The 18,178-nt window shown below is 47.4% G+C and overlaps 1 protein-coding gene across 7 annotated transcripts in view; it reads left to right on the forward strand.

Moving 5' to 3' along the window:
* The window catches only part of LOC140706097 (mannan-binding lectin serine protease 1), a 167,117-nt gene that overhangs the window by 107,371 nt on the left and 41,568 nt on the right, over positions 1-18,178 (forward strand). For 5 of the 7 annotated variants that reach the window (XR_012085832.2, XM_078389718.1, XM_072996359.2 and 2 more), the window contains 6 exons: positions 4,797-4,974; positions 6,243-6,374; positions 8,216-8,412; positions 9,004-9,151; positions 9,721-9,839; positions 12,024-12,102. Coding sequence is in view for 6 of the 7 variants with exons in the window: in XM_078389718.1 (XP_078245844.1) it covers positions 4,797-4,974; positions 6,243-6,374; positions 8,216-8,412; positions 9,004-9,151; positions 9,721-9,839; positions 12,024-12,102 (853 nt within the window). In the remaining variant the exon portion in view is untranslated. Of the gene's footprint in view, positions 1-4,796; positions 4,975-6,242; positions 6,375-8,215; positions 8,413-9,003; positions 9,152-9,720; positions 9,840-12,023; positions 12,103-14,266; positions 14,737-18,178 lie in introns of those variants that run through there. The other 2 variants (XM_078389720.1, XM_072996362.2) reach the window with 1 other exon arrangement.

Below are 18,178 nucleotides of genomic sequence, written 5' to 3' on the forward strand. Positions count from 1 at the left end.
CGAAACCAACTCCTTTGAAAAGCAACCAAACAAACTCGCTATATATTTTTAGGCTGGAGAAGAGCAGATGCGATCACAGTCTTTAGCAATCTGAAGGGCCATCCCAATGAAGAGAGGGGCCATCTTGCTCTCTCTCTCTGTTGCTGCAAAGAAACAAGTATGGGCAGAACCTGGGCTGAAGGAAGTTGACCTCAGGAGAAGGGCACTACGCAAGTAAGAACTATTTGAGGATGTGGTGAAGTGGCCGGGCTCTCTTTCATGACTGGGTTTGAAGCAAAGGTTGAGTGGCCCTCTCTCAAAGATGGTGTGACGCCTGATATATTTGCACGGTGGAGCATCCAGTGTTCCAGGTTACTGGACGAGATGGTTGCCAAGGAACCTTCCCAAACCCTCGTGATTCAATGAGCTCACTTACTGGCAAAATCTAGTGGAAACATCGAGGGCAATCACTTTACCCTCTCAGAGAGAGCCAAGATGAAATGGTTTTGAAACTCTGCAACAGCAGATTCTGGTTAACCATTAAGAAGAACTTTGTACCTCCAAGAGGAAGAGCCAAGAGCCGCTCAGAAGAAGACGTTGATGAGATGGGAGGAATCCAGGAGGCCAAAGCACCGTTCCGTGAGGAGGGGAGGGGGCGGTTTTGTGGCACAGCCGCTGCGGTCCTGCCGTTCGCACTAAGTGTTAGGCACATGAGCACACGTATTAAAAAAGAGAGGCGGGGAAAAAACTCTTCTTGAAATCTCATCTGCAATTTCAGGTGTCAGTTTTCCACACATACACACACTATCAAGCAGAAATTTCAGACTCTTCCATACCCAAACCTATGTCACTATGCTGCCATGAGAGGGGTTGGACTTGCTGATCCATAGGGTCCATTCCAGCTCTGCAGTTGTTGTAGTCGTAGTAGTAGTTGTTGTTGTTACCTCAGAAGGTGGTGAGGGCTCCAACTCTGGAGGCCTTCAAGAGAACATTGGACAGCCATCTGTCCAATCTCCTTTGGTTTGGATTCCTGCCTTGAGCAGGGAATTGGAGTCAATGGCCTTAGAGGCCCCCTTCCAACTTCATGAGTCCAGGATTCTATGAGATTTAACCCAAATTTGGTGCTTTTAAGTCCTGTTGCTTTCCAGAGGGAAAGGCTCTCCATCTTTTCCACAGAAATCAATGGGACTTCGGCATAAGGATGTGATGCCGAATTTCTCGTCCTCATCCATTTTCAAAGTCTTACCACAAGGTCTGCCTTGTCTATTGTGAATCTCCCATCGTTCATCTTCAGTGGATGGTGATTATGTGGATGGGGGGATCTGTCTACTCTTCCCACATTATGCAGAGCTTGGAAAAATCACTCTTCTGTCTTGAGATGATTTCAGAAGTTTCTCGTCAGGGCTGCAGAATGTCAAGGCAAGCCAAAAGGACTTGCCAAATAAATTTTTGTCAGGGTCTTTTGACTGGCAGCCATTTTCATGGTGCCAGTGGTGAACATCCATAGTCAGAGGCAGTATATCTCTAATCTTAGCTGCTACAAAACATGAGTGAGAAAATGCTGTTTCACCTGTGTCCTGCCGAGAAGAAAGTACCTGGGGTTTACAATCCAACGAAAGTACAGTGGGGTCTTGACTTAAGAATGGCTTGAGTTAAGAACATTTTGACTTAAGAACCGCTCTCATAGGAAAATATTGACTTGACTTACATACTTAGATTTGAGTTAAGAACTGAAAAAAACCACGTGGGAGGCAGGGAAAGTGCAAAATGTGAACTTTCAGTTAACGGTTGGCCAGTGAAAAGGGTGCCTGTCTGCTTCCTCACTCCTCCCAGCGTTTAGAGAGTGGATTGGGAGACAGTCTTCAGACTGCCTGGTACTTGTACTGCCTGGACTGTATTTTCCCTGCCTTCCCTGAACCTTTCTTGACCCAAGAAAAAAAGAAACAAAATATCCCCCTCTAGTGGTCGAAGGCGGAATAGCAGCTTCCCATTAGTTTCTATGGACGGAAAAGAGCAGATACGGATCAAATGATTTTCAATGCATTCCTATGGGAAATGCAGATTTGACCTGAGAACTTTTTGACTTGAGAACCGCCTTCCAATACGGATTAAGTTCTCAAGTCAAGACCCCACTGTAACTTCCTCAGGGTCTGTGGCCATGCATCACTTTTTATGCTTGTATCATGTCTTATCTGACTCATTTTTTCCACATTTCTAAGCTGTGTCGCCCCTGAGGGTGCCATTTTTCTTGCTTGGAGAGCTACTCCAGCCCCGTGTTCATTTCGCCTTCCTTTTTCTAAATCCAAGAAAAATCTGTAGCACCATTGCTCTGGGAAATGCAAGCCAAGGAAGGAGTCTTCTCTGCAGAATCCGACAGTTGATCCAGCACTCAGAGGGGCCCCAACGGGAAAACCAGAGGTTCAGGATGATGTTTGTGGTTCACCAACGATCGATCACACATACACACGCATCTCGGAAAAGCGAACGTGTTTGTAGTTTGTGTTTTGGGTTCGCGCTGGGGCGGGGAAACAACCTGGTCCTGCAGCCTGGTCTTGCCACCTCCCTTTCCTTTGCCACCTCCGCCAGCTGCCGCTTGCCATCTTCAGAGGCCATGGCAGGCTTCCTGTCCCTTCAAGGAGGCCATTATTTCCCGCCCGTCTTCCTGTAGTTTTTCTGAAGGGAGATTCCAGAGCTTTGGAAGCATCACTCTTTTTTTTAGAGAACAACTCCCAGAATCCTCTCGCCAGCATGGCTGCCTTGGAAACTTCGGGACCTGTAGTCCAGAAAAGTAACTTTTTCTAACCTCTGGAAGCATCAGACTGAACAAAGGAACATCTGCCTCATTGCTCTGCTATGTGAATCATAATGGTCAGCTGTCAAGTCAATGTTGACTTGTTGACAATGTTGACTTGCCACTGAAGATGAATGATGGGAGATTCGCAATGTTGACTTCCAGAGTTTTCTAGGCAGAGAGTGCCCCGGGACGACTGTACAGCTTGCCCAAGGCTACATCGGCCGGCTTGACTCCCGGGAAGCTCAATGAAGAACCCTCCAACTCCGTAGCCAGGTATCCCACCCATTTCTCCCATAGGCAAGAGGAAGAACTCCAAGGCTCAAGATGGTCCTTCTGGATTAGTTTGCACAGATTCGTCTCCTATGCAGCTGTTCTTAAAGATAACATCCTGGCATGGTAGAAAGGTGTATTTTTCCTTGATTGGATCCTGATTGCGTTTGCCTTCATCCGTTCCTAAGCAGCGATCATTAAGACAACCTGATGGGAAGTCTCAACTCTTGGCATGTGATGCCACAGAGTGTTCTGGGCTTCTCTTTTATCGCTCTTGTGCCAGGAGGCGCAGGGAAGGCAGCGATTCCAGAGGGGCAAGGTGCGGTGGGCCCCTTTGAAAAACTGCAGACTTGGCACAGCTCAAAACGGGCCTGTTCTTTTGCAAAGTTATGCTCCAGATCAACCACATGCGACTGGCCTCGGAGCTGTTTAACTGTCCACGGAAAGATCATTTCCTTCCAGGAAACTGCAGGGCCCGGCTGTGATTTATTGGCCGGACGTTGGACCTGCTCCTTCCTGATCTGGGAATGGCTGGCAAAACCGGACAAACAGAAGTTGTATGGATATTAAAGAACCAGTGTCGCTGCCAGGCGAATATAGAAGGCATCCCTCTTTCCCCCTGCCTCCGCCAGGCCCTGCAAACCAGTACAGAGAACGTTTATTCCTTGTGCTCACAAGCTATGTTCAGATTATAGGCATGAGTTGGGTTCAACACTAGAGGAAATTCCTGCAGCAACAGCCCTAAACAGACAGGAATGGATAACTTTTATTGCATGGTGTCTCCTCCTAATTGCATTATCTGATGCGAGTGGACCAGGTCTTGAGGACCTGAATTGATTTTGCAGGCGCCGTTCAAAGCTCAGCTGGGTTTCTCTTCCACTCTTGACTAGAACTTGGAAAATGTTCTTTTTGAGTCCTGGGTGGTTAGTAGATTCTGGGCTCTCGTCACCCAAAGAGAAAAGGATTTTTTTCCAAGTTCTGCTTATACAGGCGCCCTTCAGGTTTGTACAGAGAAAGAGAACGGGGCTCCCTTAACCAGCTCATTGTGAAACCATTCATTTCGCTGTCTCTGCTCAAAACGACATGTTCAGAGGAAGGCCGTGTCTATTTCGTAAGGCTGATTCCACGGCGAGAGATGACCAAAGAACAGCATTAGGGAATGTCCCTGATGGTGGACATCGCTGATTTTTGTTCCTGCTTTATTCATTTTTCACTCCTTTAACTTATGAGTCCCTCTCTGGCCCAAGGATGAGAAACTGTGATGGATCTTAGGTCTAATTTTCCATGACTTTGCAACCACCTTGTCGTGGAAGGTTAGTCTGTGAATGTGTGAATTGTCCAAGGTCAACCAAGCAGTTTGTCCCGGTTGGTTTGTGAACCTGGGTCAACCCAGCCCAGTGTCTTAATCATCAGATCACTCTGCGCCTCTCATATCTACCCTGTTTCCCCGAAAATAAGACCTAACCTGAAAATAAGCTCTAGTAGGATTTTTCAGGATGCTCGTCATATAAGCCCTACCCCCCAAAATAAGCCCCATGTTAAGTGAAACCCCGCCCTCCACCCTTGTGCAGCAACCAGAAGAAGATGACAGTACTGTCTTTGAATAAATGTTGCTGGTGGTACATGAAAAAAATAAAACATCCCCTGAAAATAAGGCCTAATGTGGTGTTTTTTTTTGGGGGGAGCAAAAATTAATATAACCCTGTCTAATTTTCGGGGAAACACAGTATGTTTCTTGTTGGGCTCTCAATAGGTGGAGTCAGAAGACCAAGTCTTGGCTTCCTTCTGCGGGAGAGAGACGACAGACACGGAGCAGACCCCGGGGCAGCAGCCCATTGTGTCCCCTGGTTCCACCATGAGCGTCACCTTCCGGTCGGACTTCTCCAACGAAGAACGCTTCACTGGCTTTGATGCCCATTATGCAGCAGTGGGTGAGTAGCCAGTTGGCCATGATGGGTTTGACGATAATGGGCCATGTGGTCCTCCAGGGCCCGAGCTATGACCCTCCTCCAGAAGGGGGCCCCCTGTACTCCATATAAAAGTTCAATACATTTTAAAACTTTTTGCTTGCTTGCTTGCTTGCTTGCTTGCTTGCTTGCTTGCTTGCTTGCTTGCTTGCTTGCTTGCTTGCTTGCTTGCTTGCTTGCTTGCTTGCTTGCTTGCTTGCTTGCTTGCTTGCTTGCTTGCTTGCTTGCTTGCTTGCTTGCTTTAAAGTCTCCCTGGTTTCATCTCTGCCATTTGCGGGAGGGGGCACAGCATTTTAAGGATTGCGGGGTCTGTGTTCAAAACCAGGTGCCATTTAAAATGGCACAAGCAGTGGGAAAAAGCGAAATTGCTTCCCATCATTCTTTGGGGAGGATCAAGTTCTGTTTTGCTTTCCTGCTTTCTGTTTGTTTGTTCTTTAAATATCTTCAGAGGTTATGGGTTAGGGTGTCCTGGCTAGACATGAGGCACCAACCAGGCATCCTCTCAAGCTCTGTCATACAGCAGAAGTCTCTTTGTGGGCTTCCACCACAGAAGAGGTCCACCACTTGTGTTCCACTGTTTTGCAAGGGGAAGTTCTTAGAAGTGGCATAGATGCCTCCAAAAGAAGCTTGGTCTCTTCTATTGATCCTCTATTTGAGGAAACCTCCAAGCTTCTGACATTCATCACAATGGAGAATTTTTTTTTAAATGCTTAGCGACAAATCGCTTACTTTTTGTTTTATAGTTTTTCTTCACAACAGTTTACCGATGTATCACTTAACCAGTGTTTTTCCCATTGTATCCATCATCCTCAAGGATGTGGCATACGGTTAATTTTTCCCCTAGCATTTCACCAACTTCAAGTACTTTTTAAACTTGTCCTTCATTTATCTAGTGATGTATCTGACCAGCGGTTGCCTCAACAAACAGTTGGACGTGACAAAAACATTGGCAGGTATATGCCACTTTAGCGATATATCACTTAGCTATCGCTATATTTGCTTGAATGTCAGGAAAAACTTCCTAACTGTTAGAGCAGTATGACAGTGGAGCCAGTGACATCGGGAGCTGTTGAGTGCTCCAACACTGGAGGCCTTCAAGAGAAACTTAGATAAATCACCTGGCAGATCTGCTTTGATGGTATTCCTGCGTTGAACAGGAGGTTGGACTTGATGGCCGGGAAGGCCCCTTCCAACTTCACCTTTCTATGATTCTCCTTTCTGTCCCACCACAGATATTGACGAGTGCCTGGAGAAGAGCGATGAGGAGCTGGCCTGCGACCATCACTGTCACAACTACATCGGGGGTTACTATTGCTCCTGCCGGTTTGGCTACCTCCTCCACACCGACAACAGGACATGCAAAGGTACCGCTTGGGTCTTGGGCTGGGAGAGTCTCCGGCTGTCGGTTGGCACCTTTGAAGAAGACTTTGGGTTCCATCATCGTTCAGCACCTTCTTGAGATAAGGGCTGCTACACCAGATTCGTTCGATTTCTTGGCATTCCATGCCCAAACCTGTGGTCACAGGAATGGGCTCTTGCGATGCCACTGCTCATAGAGACAGGGAGAAGCTCAGAAGGGCGGGGGCGCCTTTTTCTGGACTAGATGGTTATGGAAAGAGGTGCCAGGTGTCCTGTTCCTTGTTTGGCTCCAGATGGAAGAACTTTCCCCTCTCCCCTTCCCTCACTCTCACTTTTCTGGAGCTCTTACGCAGGTGCTCCATTTCCAATGAACAGGCAACCGCAACTATCATAGGCTGGATAACTCAAAGGTTTATGTCTCTGGCTAGAAAGCCAGGGGTTGGGATGATCCCATAGGGTCCCTTCCAGCTCTGCAGTTCTAAGATGATGATGATGATGATGTTGATGATGATTCTGTTTCAGAAACTTTGCATCATACTGTAACTGGACAGTTGACCGAATGCATACTTTTCAGTGCAGGCTTAAAGAACCACCTACAGTTCTCTTATCCCAAGTAAACCCCACGGAATAATCATCTTTCTTTCCAGCAAGAATAGCAGTCTTGACCAGAGGTATAATCAGAGCTTGGGGGGAAATCTACTTTCTCTGGACTGCAGACTGTTTATTGTTTAATTGTTTATTCTTGCATTTTTTTTATTTTCTGTTATATGTATTTGTGTCTGTATTTTTATTTGTCTGGAAGCCGCCTGGAGTGGTCGTTTTGACCAGATAGGCGGGGTACAAATAAATAAATAAATAAATAAATAAATAAATAAATAAATAAATAAATAAATAAATAAATAAATAAATAAATAAATAAATAAATAAATAAATAAATAAATAAATAAATAATTTTTTAAAAATCATCTTAGAATGTCAGAGCTGGAAGGGACCCTCTGGATCATCAAGCCCAACCCCGTCAAGGCGACCCAGAGGGGGGGATTCGAACTCCCAACCTCTAGCTTTGCACATGGAGATCTATACCCCTGAGCTATCTGGCATCCCAGCTGGTTTGGAGACCGGCCGTGTTGCCTGGCAGATTCTGGGATCTGTAGTTCTATGACTCTTGATAACAGTGGAAACTTTCCATCTTTCTCCGTTTCTCTTAACTGAAGGAGTAACACCATGCCTTCTTAATAACAAATGCTTCTGCCTGCAGTCCTGATGCTTTGGGCCCAGCGGCCACTGGCACTTCAAAGTTGTCTGAATGAACCACTTTGCTACTTCTGTTGTTGCTCGGTGTTGTCAAGTCACCTACGACCCCTGATGACCTTACGCATGAGTGACCTCCAAACTTTCCTGTCCTTTCCTGTTCTTTTCAACTCTTGCAAAACTCAAGACTGGGGATTCCTTTATTGAGTTAGTCCACCCTGTCACTGGTTTTCCTCTTTTCCTGCTGCCTTCAACTTTTTCTCGCATTACGGTCTTTTCCAGCAGCTCCTATATTCTCATGATGTGCCCAAAGTGCAATACTCTCGGTTTTAGTCATGTTTGCTACAGGCTTGATTTTCTTTAGAACCTGAACTGCTGGATAGCTCAGTGAGTTAGGTCTCTGGCTGTGGAGTCGGAGGTTAGGAGTTCGATTCCCCTACTGGGCCTCCTCGACCGGGGCTAGACTGGATGATCCAAAGGGTCCCTTCCAGATTTGCAGTGCTGAGATGATGACGATGATGCACTGTATCTAGCCCTTCAGCAAGAACAGAGACCGACCATTCTGTGTCCCCATTTCCTTTTGTATTCATTGCAGTGGAATGCAGCGATAACCTTTTCACGCAGAGAAACGGCGTAATCAGCAGCCCGGACTTCCCCGGCTCTTATCCCAAAAGCTCCGACTGCTTGTATCGCATTGAGCTGGAAGAAGGTTTCTTCATCTCCTTGCAGTTTGAACAGAACTTTGACGTTGAGGACCATCCGGAGGTGACCTGCCCGTATGATTACGTGAAGGTGAGCTTTGAGTGCAGGTTCAGAAAATGGGGCTCTGCTGGGCTTGGTGGAAGGTCCCCATTTGGCTCCCCGAGGCACACAGGGAGGGCAACGGAAAGAAGCTGGAGTCAAACTTTAGAAAGCCATCGCTAGCTGGCTTCAACATCCATGGATTTGATCACAGCCTGTGGAAGTGGTCGTTGTTGTCATTTGATAACAAAACCCATAACCCTCTCTTTCCAAAGAAGTTATTGAATACAGTAGGACCCCCGTATCTGTGGGGACTGGTTCCAAGACCACACACCCTGCAGATGCTGAAAAATGTGGATTATAGCAAACGCTGTTTTAATAGCAAATACCATTCATAGCATGGTCTCTGGCTCCCTCTAGTGGCCGCTTCTGGTAATTTCATCTTTAGAAATATATATATTTTTCTTTTAATGTTTTTTAATATTTTCCAGCCCTGGATAAGAGAATCAGTGGATACTGATCCCTCGGATAAGAGGGGTCCTACTGTAGTTTCTTTTCTTTTGGAGTCGTAATTTGGCTCAGTGGTACTGCTCTTCATAAGATTCTGTACTTCTCTCATGCTTTCATGGTGTCTCCTGACAGATCAAAGCTGGAGTGAAGGAGTTTGGGCCCTTTTGTGGGGAAAGATCTCCAGGACGTATCGAAACCCGGAGCAATAGCGTTCAGATCCTGTTCCACAGTGATAATTCCGGAGAAAATGGAGGCTGGAAGCTGATATACACAGCCATCGGTAACCTTACCTTTGCATCTTGGTAACTCGATTGCACAAAAGTCATGACCCTTAATTTTGTACAGGATTTATGGTGCACGCATGCACACAAACATCTACAGAGAGACAGCCACAAACCAGATGAACCGATTAAAATACTGCAAAGTAAATTAAAAGCAAACCAGATAATGCAAAATCCAGCTAAACTGGGTTCGGCCATTCTCTCCCCCTGCCTCAGTGTTATATCTAATTTTCCACCTGAGCTGGGCGTGGTCAAAGAGAAGGTCTATACCAAGATGTTTCCATGTGCAGAAAAGACATGAAGAAAGCAAAGGCTGGCCACGTTCTTCTTCCCCAGATGCCTTCAAGCACAACTGTACTAGCTGGGGCATTCTGGGAATCGTAGTCCAAAAGGCAGCCTTTCCAAGCTCTGCTAGAGGGAGAGGAACCAGTGGCAAGAATAAGTGAACAGGGCTGACCCGGTTCTTAGAGGGAACCAGAGCTATTTCTCTTATGCTTTGCATTTAATCAACCGCCGGTTGCTATTTCTCCCTCTTTTTCCTTCTCTTCATCCATGTTCACAAAACTAGGGGACCCGTGCCCACCTGTGGAGCCCCCAATTAATGGAAGAGCCGAGCCCTCCCAGGCAACGTACACCTTCAAAGACCAGGTGGTCATCAGTTGCAACCCCGGATTCAACATCGTCAAGGTAACAGGATCCCCAAGTTGGTGCTTCTGAGAGAGGAGGATTCCACCTCAGGGTCAGGGAAATCCAGCTCTTTGCTTTCTTTCCCCCACCCCGTTCCAAATGTTTAGAATTCGCACTGTGTCCACCCTGCATGTGCATCAAGGTGTGGACTTAGGGGCAAGCGTGGGAAAGATCAATAGGTGCAGCGGTTCCCAACTTAGAAGGTTGAAAAGGAAAGACATCTCTTTTTTTAAAAAAAATAGAAAGTAGCTCTTAACTCAGTCCAATCCCACATGAATCAAAAAGCATGTTTCCTGCTATTACAGCACCTTCCCTCCAAGCAGGCATTTCCTGCCAGGCTTCAGTCTATGGGGAAGTACAGTCTCCAACTCCCGTTGGGTGCTAGTTTCCCTTTATTCAGCACTGGTTAAGCTTCATCTAGGGCAGTGGTCCCCAGCCTTGGGCCTCCAGACGTTCTTGGACTTCAACTCCCAGAAATCCCAGCCAGCAAAGGTGGTGGTGAAGGCTTCTGGGAGTTTTAGTCCAAGAACATCGGGAGGCTCAAGGTTGGGGACCACTGATCTAGGGTATTGTGTTTAGTTCTGGACACCACACTTCAAGAAGGATGCCAAGAAACCGGAGCAAGTTCAGAGGAGGGCAACAAGGAGGATCAGGGGACTGGAAGCCAAGCCCTTAGGAGGAAAGAGCGAAAGAACTGGGCCTGTTTAGCCTTGAGAAAAGAAGACAGAGGGGAGATAGGAAAGTCCTTTTCAAATATTTGAAAGGTAGCCATACAGAGGAGAGGCGGGATCTGTTCTTGATCATCCCAGAATTCAGGACAATGGGCTCAAGTTACAGCAAGCCAGATTTCAGCTGAATATCAGGAAAAACCTCTTAACTGTTAGAGCAGTAGGAGAATGGAACCATTGATCTTGATAGGTGGTGAGCGCTCCAACACTGGAGGCCTTCAAGAGCAAATGGGACCACCCTCTGTCAGATCTGGATCCCTGCTTTGAGCAGGGTTTTAGACTCAGTGGCCTTAGAGGCCCCTTCCAACTCCATAATTCTAGGATTCTGGCCTCAGCGATTAGACTTCCAAATGATGACCAGCCACACACAAGAAAGACAAACTAATTTGCCATTGGGCTATGTGCCATGTGCAGACAAATCACACATTCCAATGCCAATCAGCCCGGTTCTGCCCGACTTGTATGAGATAACAGACGGAAGCGGAACGTCCAGGTTCAATTCCAGGGCAAAGCAAACCAAATGTACGAATCAGTTTGCATTTGACACACAAACTGAATGAGGTGACACGCACACTGCTGCAGGGGCTGTGGGGATTCAGTTTGGTTTTAAGGAGAGTCTTGCACAGCCCTCGTTTGCAAGGTGCTAAGTGAGGGACGCTTGCTGGAGGATCCTTTATCTCGACTAACACCCTGGTCTAGGGCCAACGGTTCTCGTTTTTGACTCATGGCTCCCTTGACTTACTGGCCCCTGGCCACGGCTCCACCAATACCATACTTTGGGGGGAAGATGGGAGAGGAGAGCCCGGCCTTAGTACTTCCGAGGTCTCAACGGCGCCCCTTGGCTGGATTTGGCAGCACCCTGGGGTGCAGGGGCACACAATTCGGGAATCACTGGTTTAGAGCTAACCAGTGTTGCCTAAACTGGCCTTCCAAGCCAGGTGCTTGAGAGCAGAGGGAAGGGCAAGGTAGGACGAGAAAATGGGAATATTTCCTAAAGATGGCAAGCAGGCTAGAGGTTCCTGTGCATTCCTAGGACCCAGTCCGTACAGATGCCAACGGGAAGCTTCACAAGGTAGTTCAGAGTTGTTATCTAGGCGAGGCACTTGGGGCTTTGACCCAGGGCAAGATCTAAAGGGTGCAAACGTTTTCTGGTGGAACGGTGGGAATCCACCCAAAGAGAAGCAAAAGCCTCACCGCCAGTGGCTCCTCTCCAGGCAGACGAAATGACGAAACCAATGGGCTCCAGTTGGAACCAAAATGACTATCAAGTGCTCAGTCCCATATTCCTCTGTCCTCTCCCCATATACGCCATGTTTCATGCGCCAAGCCTAACTAAGAGGGCAACAACGCCCTAGGTGCCCAAATGGCCAATTTTGGCTCTAGGGTAGAAACTGGCCATGGCTTGCCAGTGGGACTCTCCCCTGCTACATGTCTACCTTTCCTTCCCTCCTTACAGGACGGCGTGGAGAGTGAAACGTTCCAGATCGAGTGTATGAAGGACGGGAGGTGGAGCAACGAGGTTCCACCCTGCACAAGTAAGGTCCATTTCCCTATCCTTTCTGAACAGATCCTTTCATCTGCTTATTTATTTATTTATTTATTTATCCATCTATTTATTTGCATCCTGCTTTTCCATCAATTGCACTCAAACCTGATCCCAGCAGATCAGATGACAAGGGTCGCAATGCACAACAATAGAAATAATGATTAGTAACCGTTACATTGACAGAGCAATACAACAGACTCTTATCAAGTAATGCCGTGTTGAATAAAATACAAATACCAGCCAAACTGAAGAAATTAAACACAACAGGATGAAGAGTAAGGATTAAAACAGGTATACCAGTCAGTTAACGAAGGTATAAAGCGGTTTTAAAGACAAGGCCCCAACCATAAATTATATTCCCCAAAGGAAGAGTGGACTCCTTAAGTTTAAACAATGTCAAAAGCCAGTGCATAGACAAACAAAGCTGATCAAACAGCCAGCAGCAACATAAAACCACAACTTCATCATACAAAGCAGACCATCTTCTTCCGGCTAGACTGTAGCTGGACCTCTAAGGAAACAATGAGCAATCATAAAGATAGTGAAGCCCTTTTTGAAGGCTGATCCTCTATAATACAAGATACTGTCATCATCAGTCTGTTCCCAATAGCCTGTCCGTGTGTTGCTCAAAGGTCTCCCTGGGAAACATTTCAGAATCAGATGTGTTCTGCCACCATCTACCCAAAGAGGGATAGAAAACCAGACATTTCATCCAATAGTTTCCACTGTACATTGTCCGCTCGGGTAAAAGGCACAAGTAGGAACTTCAGGCTTTCAGAAGGGGTCAGGATTGAGAAGCTGGGCTGCAGCATCAGTAAACGACAGGCATAATAAAACAGAAAGAAAGAAAAAAGAAGGGATGTGTGAATATTATCTGGTCTGGTTCACATCCAAACATTGCCAAAGAAATTAGGACCAATTCACCCTGAGCTGATTTGCAGGCGGCCGAAATTAATTTGTTCCCATGCTTCTACATATATGTATTTGTATATTAGTGGATTGGGAAGAGGAAAAACTCTGAAAAGGCAAAGGAAAAGGCTGTGACCTGAGGTGGAGGGGTATTACACGGCATTGCCAGGTTAGGGAATGTGGTGGAGCTTTGGTTTGTATACAAAACTACCGGCTTCCTTCTTCCCAATTGCCACAACTCTGCTCGCAACCTGGGTTCAATCCCAGGTAGACTCAATCTCAAGGTGGACTCAGCTTTCCATCCTTCCGGGATCGGTGAAATGGGTACCCTGCTCATTGGGGGGAGCAACGTGCGGCCTGCATAATTAAACTATAAACCACCCAGAGAACGCTTTAAGCGCTATTGGGCAGTATATGAGCAGCCCGCTTTTGCTTTTCTTCCTCCAGAGAGCTCAAGGCGATGCAAGTGTCCCTCCTCCCCATTTTAATAGTCACGACCATCCCATAAGGTAGACGAGTCTAAGACGGTGCCCGGCTCAAGGTCACCTCATGGGCCCCCCGCCTCAGTGAAGAATGACCTCCAATCTCCCCAGTACTTCTAATCACCACACCCCACCGGCTCAGATACCTCCCTGGGACCTTTTCCACCTCCCTGTTCTTGGCAACTTACTCAGACCTTGTGCCAACCCTGAAGCAAGTCCACGCCTGATTCAGTCGGAGTCCAACCTCTGCAGGAATCTTTTTTCCCCCCCTTCCACTCCCGTTTAAGGAAGCAAACAGACTTTAAGAGATGGGTGGCTCTGGATGGAACGTAAGTTTCTATCCATGTCAAAAGACACAACGGGGGAACCTACACAGGTGGAAGCATGAATTCAGATGCACCGAGAGCCTGCACTGGCGGCTTATGCAGAATAATTTCCACACAGCGAGATCTTACCCTTGCCCTCCCAAAGATACAAACCAGGAGTGGTCAGGAGGTCAGTCCTAACAGCACAGGTGAGAAGCATTTTTCCCAGGTTCTTCCATGCAAAAAAAAACGGTAGCAAAACCCCACCCCTACCTCCGTGTCTGCCCTCTGGTGAACTGAGGCTGTGCACCCTTATTAATGGCTTCCTATGTTACTGACCGCCTCCTGCATGCGCTTGCCTGATTACTAATTCCTCCATTCTCTGTCCCTGGTTTCCCCCACCCCACTCGCCTGCTTGCCTGCCTGCCTGCCTGCTTCCCTTCTGTCTTCGGAACAGTCGCTGCGGCTGAAACAACAGACAACAGGACAGTGGTAGTGGAGGATTCGAACCCAGTGGAAGCCTGACCCAACGTGCCAGGTGCACTGCACCTCTAAAACAGGATCTCACCTAGCAGCTTCTTAGCCTGATCTGGTGGGAGAGCTTCAGACGGCGCTGGGAGGTGCCTCTCTGCCATCGCCTTTCCTGGGGTCCGTCGGGGGGCACCAGCGATGTCTCTGTTCTGTTTCCATCGGTTCACCTCCTTCTGCCGAGGCGTGCTCTTAACTCTGGCCGCGGCGAGCAAGAAAAGCAGAAAGTAGCGGCCTTTGCATGACATGGAACACGAGGCTGCTCGTAGGAACCGAATCCAGTGATGGTGGTGGGAACTTTGGGTTTCTCTTCGGATAACAACTGCGCCCGCCGGATTCCTCTCTTTTCATCCACTCCGCTGCTATATCCGCTGGAATGAAAGCTGGTTTTGCAAGGAATGGCTCGGCTCAGTTCCTTTTCTTGGTGGTGGTCCCTTCTGCTCCCTATGAACCCCTGCCTGCATTTCCTCTCTGGGGCGACACCACTGGGTGTTTATGAACTAGTCCATGGAAGCATTACTCTTCTTTTGAATGGCTATTCCAGAATATCCCCCCCCCCGCAGCCAGCCATTAAGGCCCGTGCTTATAATGTTACTTTTTGGACCAAGGCTAAATACTCTGCAAGGGTTGGTCTAAAGAAGCTGACGTTTCTGGGCTCTGTACAGGCTGAAATCCAGTAGAAAGTCACCGCTAGAGTGGGTCCATTAAATCTGAAGGAATTTCATAGAATCACAGAATAACTGAGTTTGAAGGGGGTCCTTTGAGGCCATCAAGCCCAACCCCCTGCTCTGTGCAAGAATCCCAATCAAAGCAGATCTGACAGCGGGTTGTCCCGTTTTCCCTTCAATGCCTCCAGCGTTGGAGTGCTCTCAAGGTCATTGGCTCTATTGTCTTACTGCTCTAACGGTTAAGAAGTTTTCCCTGATATTCAATCTGAATTTGGCTTCCTGTAACTTGAGCCCATTATGACGTGTCCTGCTCTCTGGTGAGTCACTGATTCAATGGGCCTACTCTGCTTGTAACTTACTACTGGATTTCAGCCATTGAGTCTTCTATCATGAGTTAGAAAATGGGTTCATCTCCAGTATGAAGCACCCTAAGAGCCTAGCGTGATCTCACCAGCAGTCCCAGAGCATCCTATTTCCAGACATGCAGCTGGAAATAAGATGCTCTGCCAGACATGCAGCTGCCTGGCCCTGTCCATCACTGCACCCTAAGTTCCCTTATCAGGAGATGTCCGAGACTGAACCAGGGATCCTTCACACACACAATGCAGGTACTTGACCACCGAGCTGCTGGTCTTGGTCAAAGCTTCTAGAATACTCTGCCCTTCAGAGGAGACCTATGTTGGGCTGGACAGACCAGCAGGGCCAGAACCTCATAGGGTACCCTCTCAAACAGAGCAGTCATCCACAGAGAGAGTTCTCCCACTGCACCTCAGCCGCTCAGCCATAAAATTATGCAAGCGCCCAGAGGTCCCTCAGACAGTCCACACCAGCGACGGTTGTGAAACCCAAATCTCTCCTCTCCTCAATTTCCTAGCAAGACCTCGACAATGAGGTGGCCCTTCGTTTGCAAGTATCTTAACATTCTTTTTGATGGGTAATCCCAGAATCCTCCGGCAAGCATGGCTACTGGTTTTGCCAGCTGGGGGGATTTGGGGAACTGTAGTAAAAAATATATATATAACATTTCTAAGCCATGACTCTTGGCTGTGTCGACCTGGCACCTTCTATCACAGAGAGCAACATATTTCTATCAGGTCTTTACATCATAGCTTGAAACTGACTTTGAATCATACCATAACTTAAGTCATAAGACCTGGGGGGGTGGGGGGGGTTAGAGGAGGTTCCTGGAAACCAGAAAGGTTTGGCTTTATCACAGACCTAAAGAGAGACAGGAAATGTCTTCTCGAAGGCTTTCACAGCAGGGATCCGATGGTAGTTGTAGGTATTTCGGGCTGTTTGGCTGTGTTCTGAACACGGCCAAACAGCCCAAAAAACCAACAACAGCCATCAGAGAGAGAAAAGCTTAGGGAAATGTATCTGTTGTTCAACACATCCGGAGCAGGTGGGTACTTAGAAAACCAGTTGGATGACCATTTGATGACAAAGGAGCCCAACAAGCACTAAAGAAAGGTAAGGAAGCCTGTTTTTACTGCAGATAATGTGGTAAGTCGCTTAACTTTGCTTGGACTGGCGTTTTCAGGAAAGACCCTTCAGAACTGGTTAAGCCCTGGTGACGAGAGTGGAAGTTCTGGGCAAATTGAAAACAAACCCCAAAGTCACTGGGTCCAGGTGGTAACCCTCGTCAGAAATGTGAAACTCCCATTCTTCTAGCTGTTAGACTCTAATGAAACATGTAATACCTTTGGACGCTGGTCTTGGTGTGCCTAAGGACCGGAGGGTGGCCGAGATCGTGCTAAAGTTTGTTTTGGTTAGCTTTAGAATCTAGGATTCTGCAGACCAGTTAGCGCAATGTCTGCACTAGGTAAACTAGTGGAGGAAATTATTAAAGATAAAATTATCAAATATAGGGAAGGGAAGGGTACCCAGTGTGGTCCAGTGCAGCAGTCCCTAACCGTTTTGGGGCCGTGGACTGGCTGGGGGGGAGCAAGCTCCATATGTGGTGTGCTTGTCACACACGCGCAGTGGGAGTGACACACCCCACCGCACGAGTGCGACATGCCCCACTGCACATGTGTGCAGGGGGATGGAGATCTGTATCTGCGGCCCAGTTTCAGCAAGCCCATGGACCGGCACTGGGCTGCGGACCAGGGGTTGATGACCCCTGGTCTAGTGGATGGCATGACGGACTAGGACTCAGGAGGACTGTGTTCTAATTCCCACTCAGCCACAAAGACTTGCTGGAGGAGTGGAATTGGTGAAACCACTCCTTAAACATCTTACTTACCTTGAAAGCCCTATTAGGGTCATTATAAAGTTGGTTCCAATTTGACACCATATGACAACTATATAGAAGGGAAGGCCCTCCCCAAAGAAGAGCCTGCACGGCCTCTATAAAAGTAAGTGCCTCCTTTTTGCTTTGAAGTGCAGTCTTGGAGAGCCTCACCCTGTGGACACAGGCAAACTGGCAGACCTCTGGATGTCCTTAAAACTCTTAAGAGAGTCCCTTACTAAAGATTCTTGAGCAGACTTTGCAGTCACAGGATAAATGATGCCTTTGTAGACGAAAAACAGGTTGTTGTTTTTAAAAAATGCATATAATAAAGATAAATAGGGTACCCAGTGTGGGAAGTACTAGGACTCAAATCTCTGCTCAGTCATGGACGTTTCCTGGGAGTATAGAAATGGTGAAGGCACTTTTGACCTTCCATGCACTATTAGGTTCACTCTAAGTTCCAACTAGACACCACGTAATTAACAAACTGGAAATGAACGGACCGTTCTCACAAGGATCCCCCTGTCTTGGGGTGCACACCTTAACTCAATGAGTGGGTCTGAATGGGTTGAGGAAAATGAGAGGAATACCATCAGACTCCATGACAAGCCTGGATTCCAACCAGGGTCATCCAGGGCAGAATGGTCAAAACTGAGGCACCAGACTAAGATGCATCCACCCTCTTCAGGATTAAGGGTCAAAATGGATATTGCCAATCATAATAGAGGCAGAGAAAGTCCTGGGAGTAATAGGCAGTGACGCTGGCATAGGATCTTTTACAGATAAGAGCTGTGACACTCAGGCTGACTCTTGTTAGTACTGCACAGAAGACAATGGGCAACCATCTCTGAATATCTCTTACCACGAAAACAGTCCAAAATGAAACAAGTGATAGTGCTGGAGGATGAGACTCATAATGAGTAGGTGTGAAGGTTGGATC

Source organism: Pogona vitticeps, chromosome 3 (assembly GCF_051106095.1).
Source record: "Pogona vitticeps strain Pit_001003342236 chromosome 3, PviZW2.1, whole genome shotgun sequence".
Lineage (NCBI taxonomy): Eukaryota > Metazoa > Chordata > Lepidosauria > Squamata > Agamidae > Pogona > Pogona vitticeps.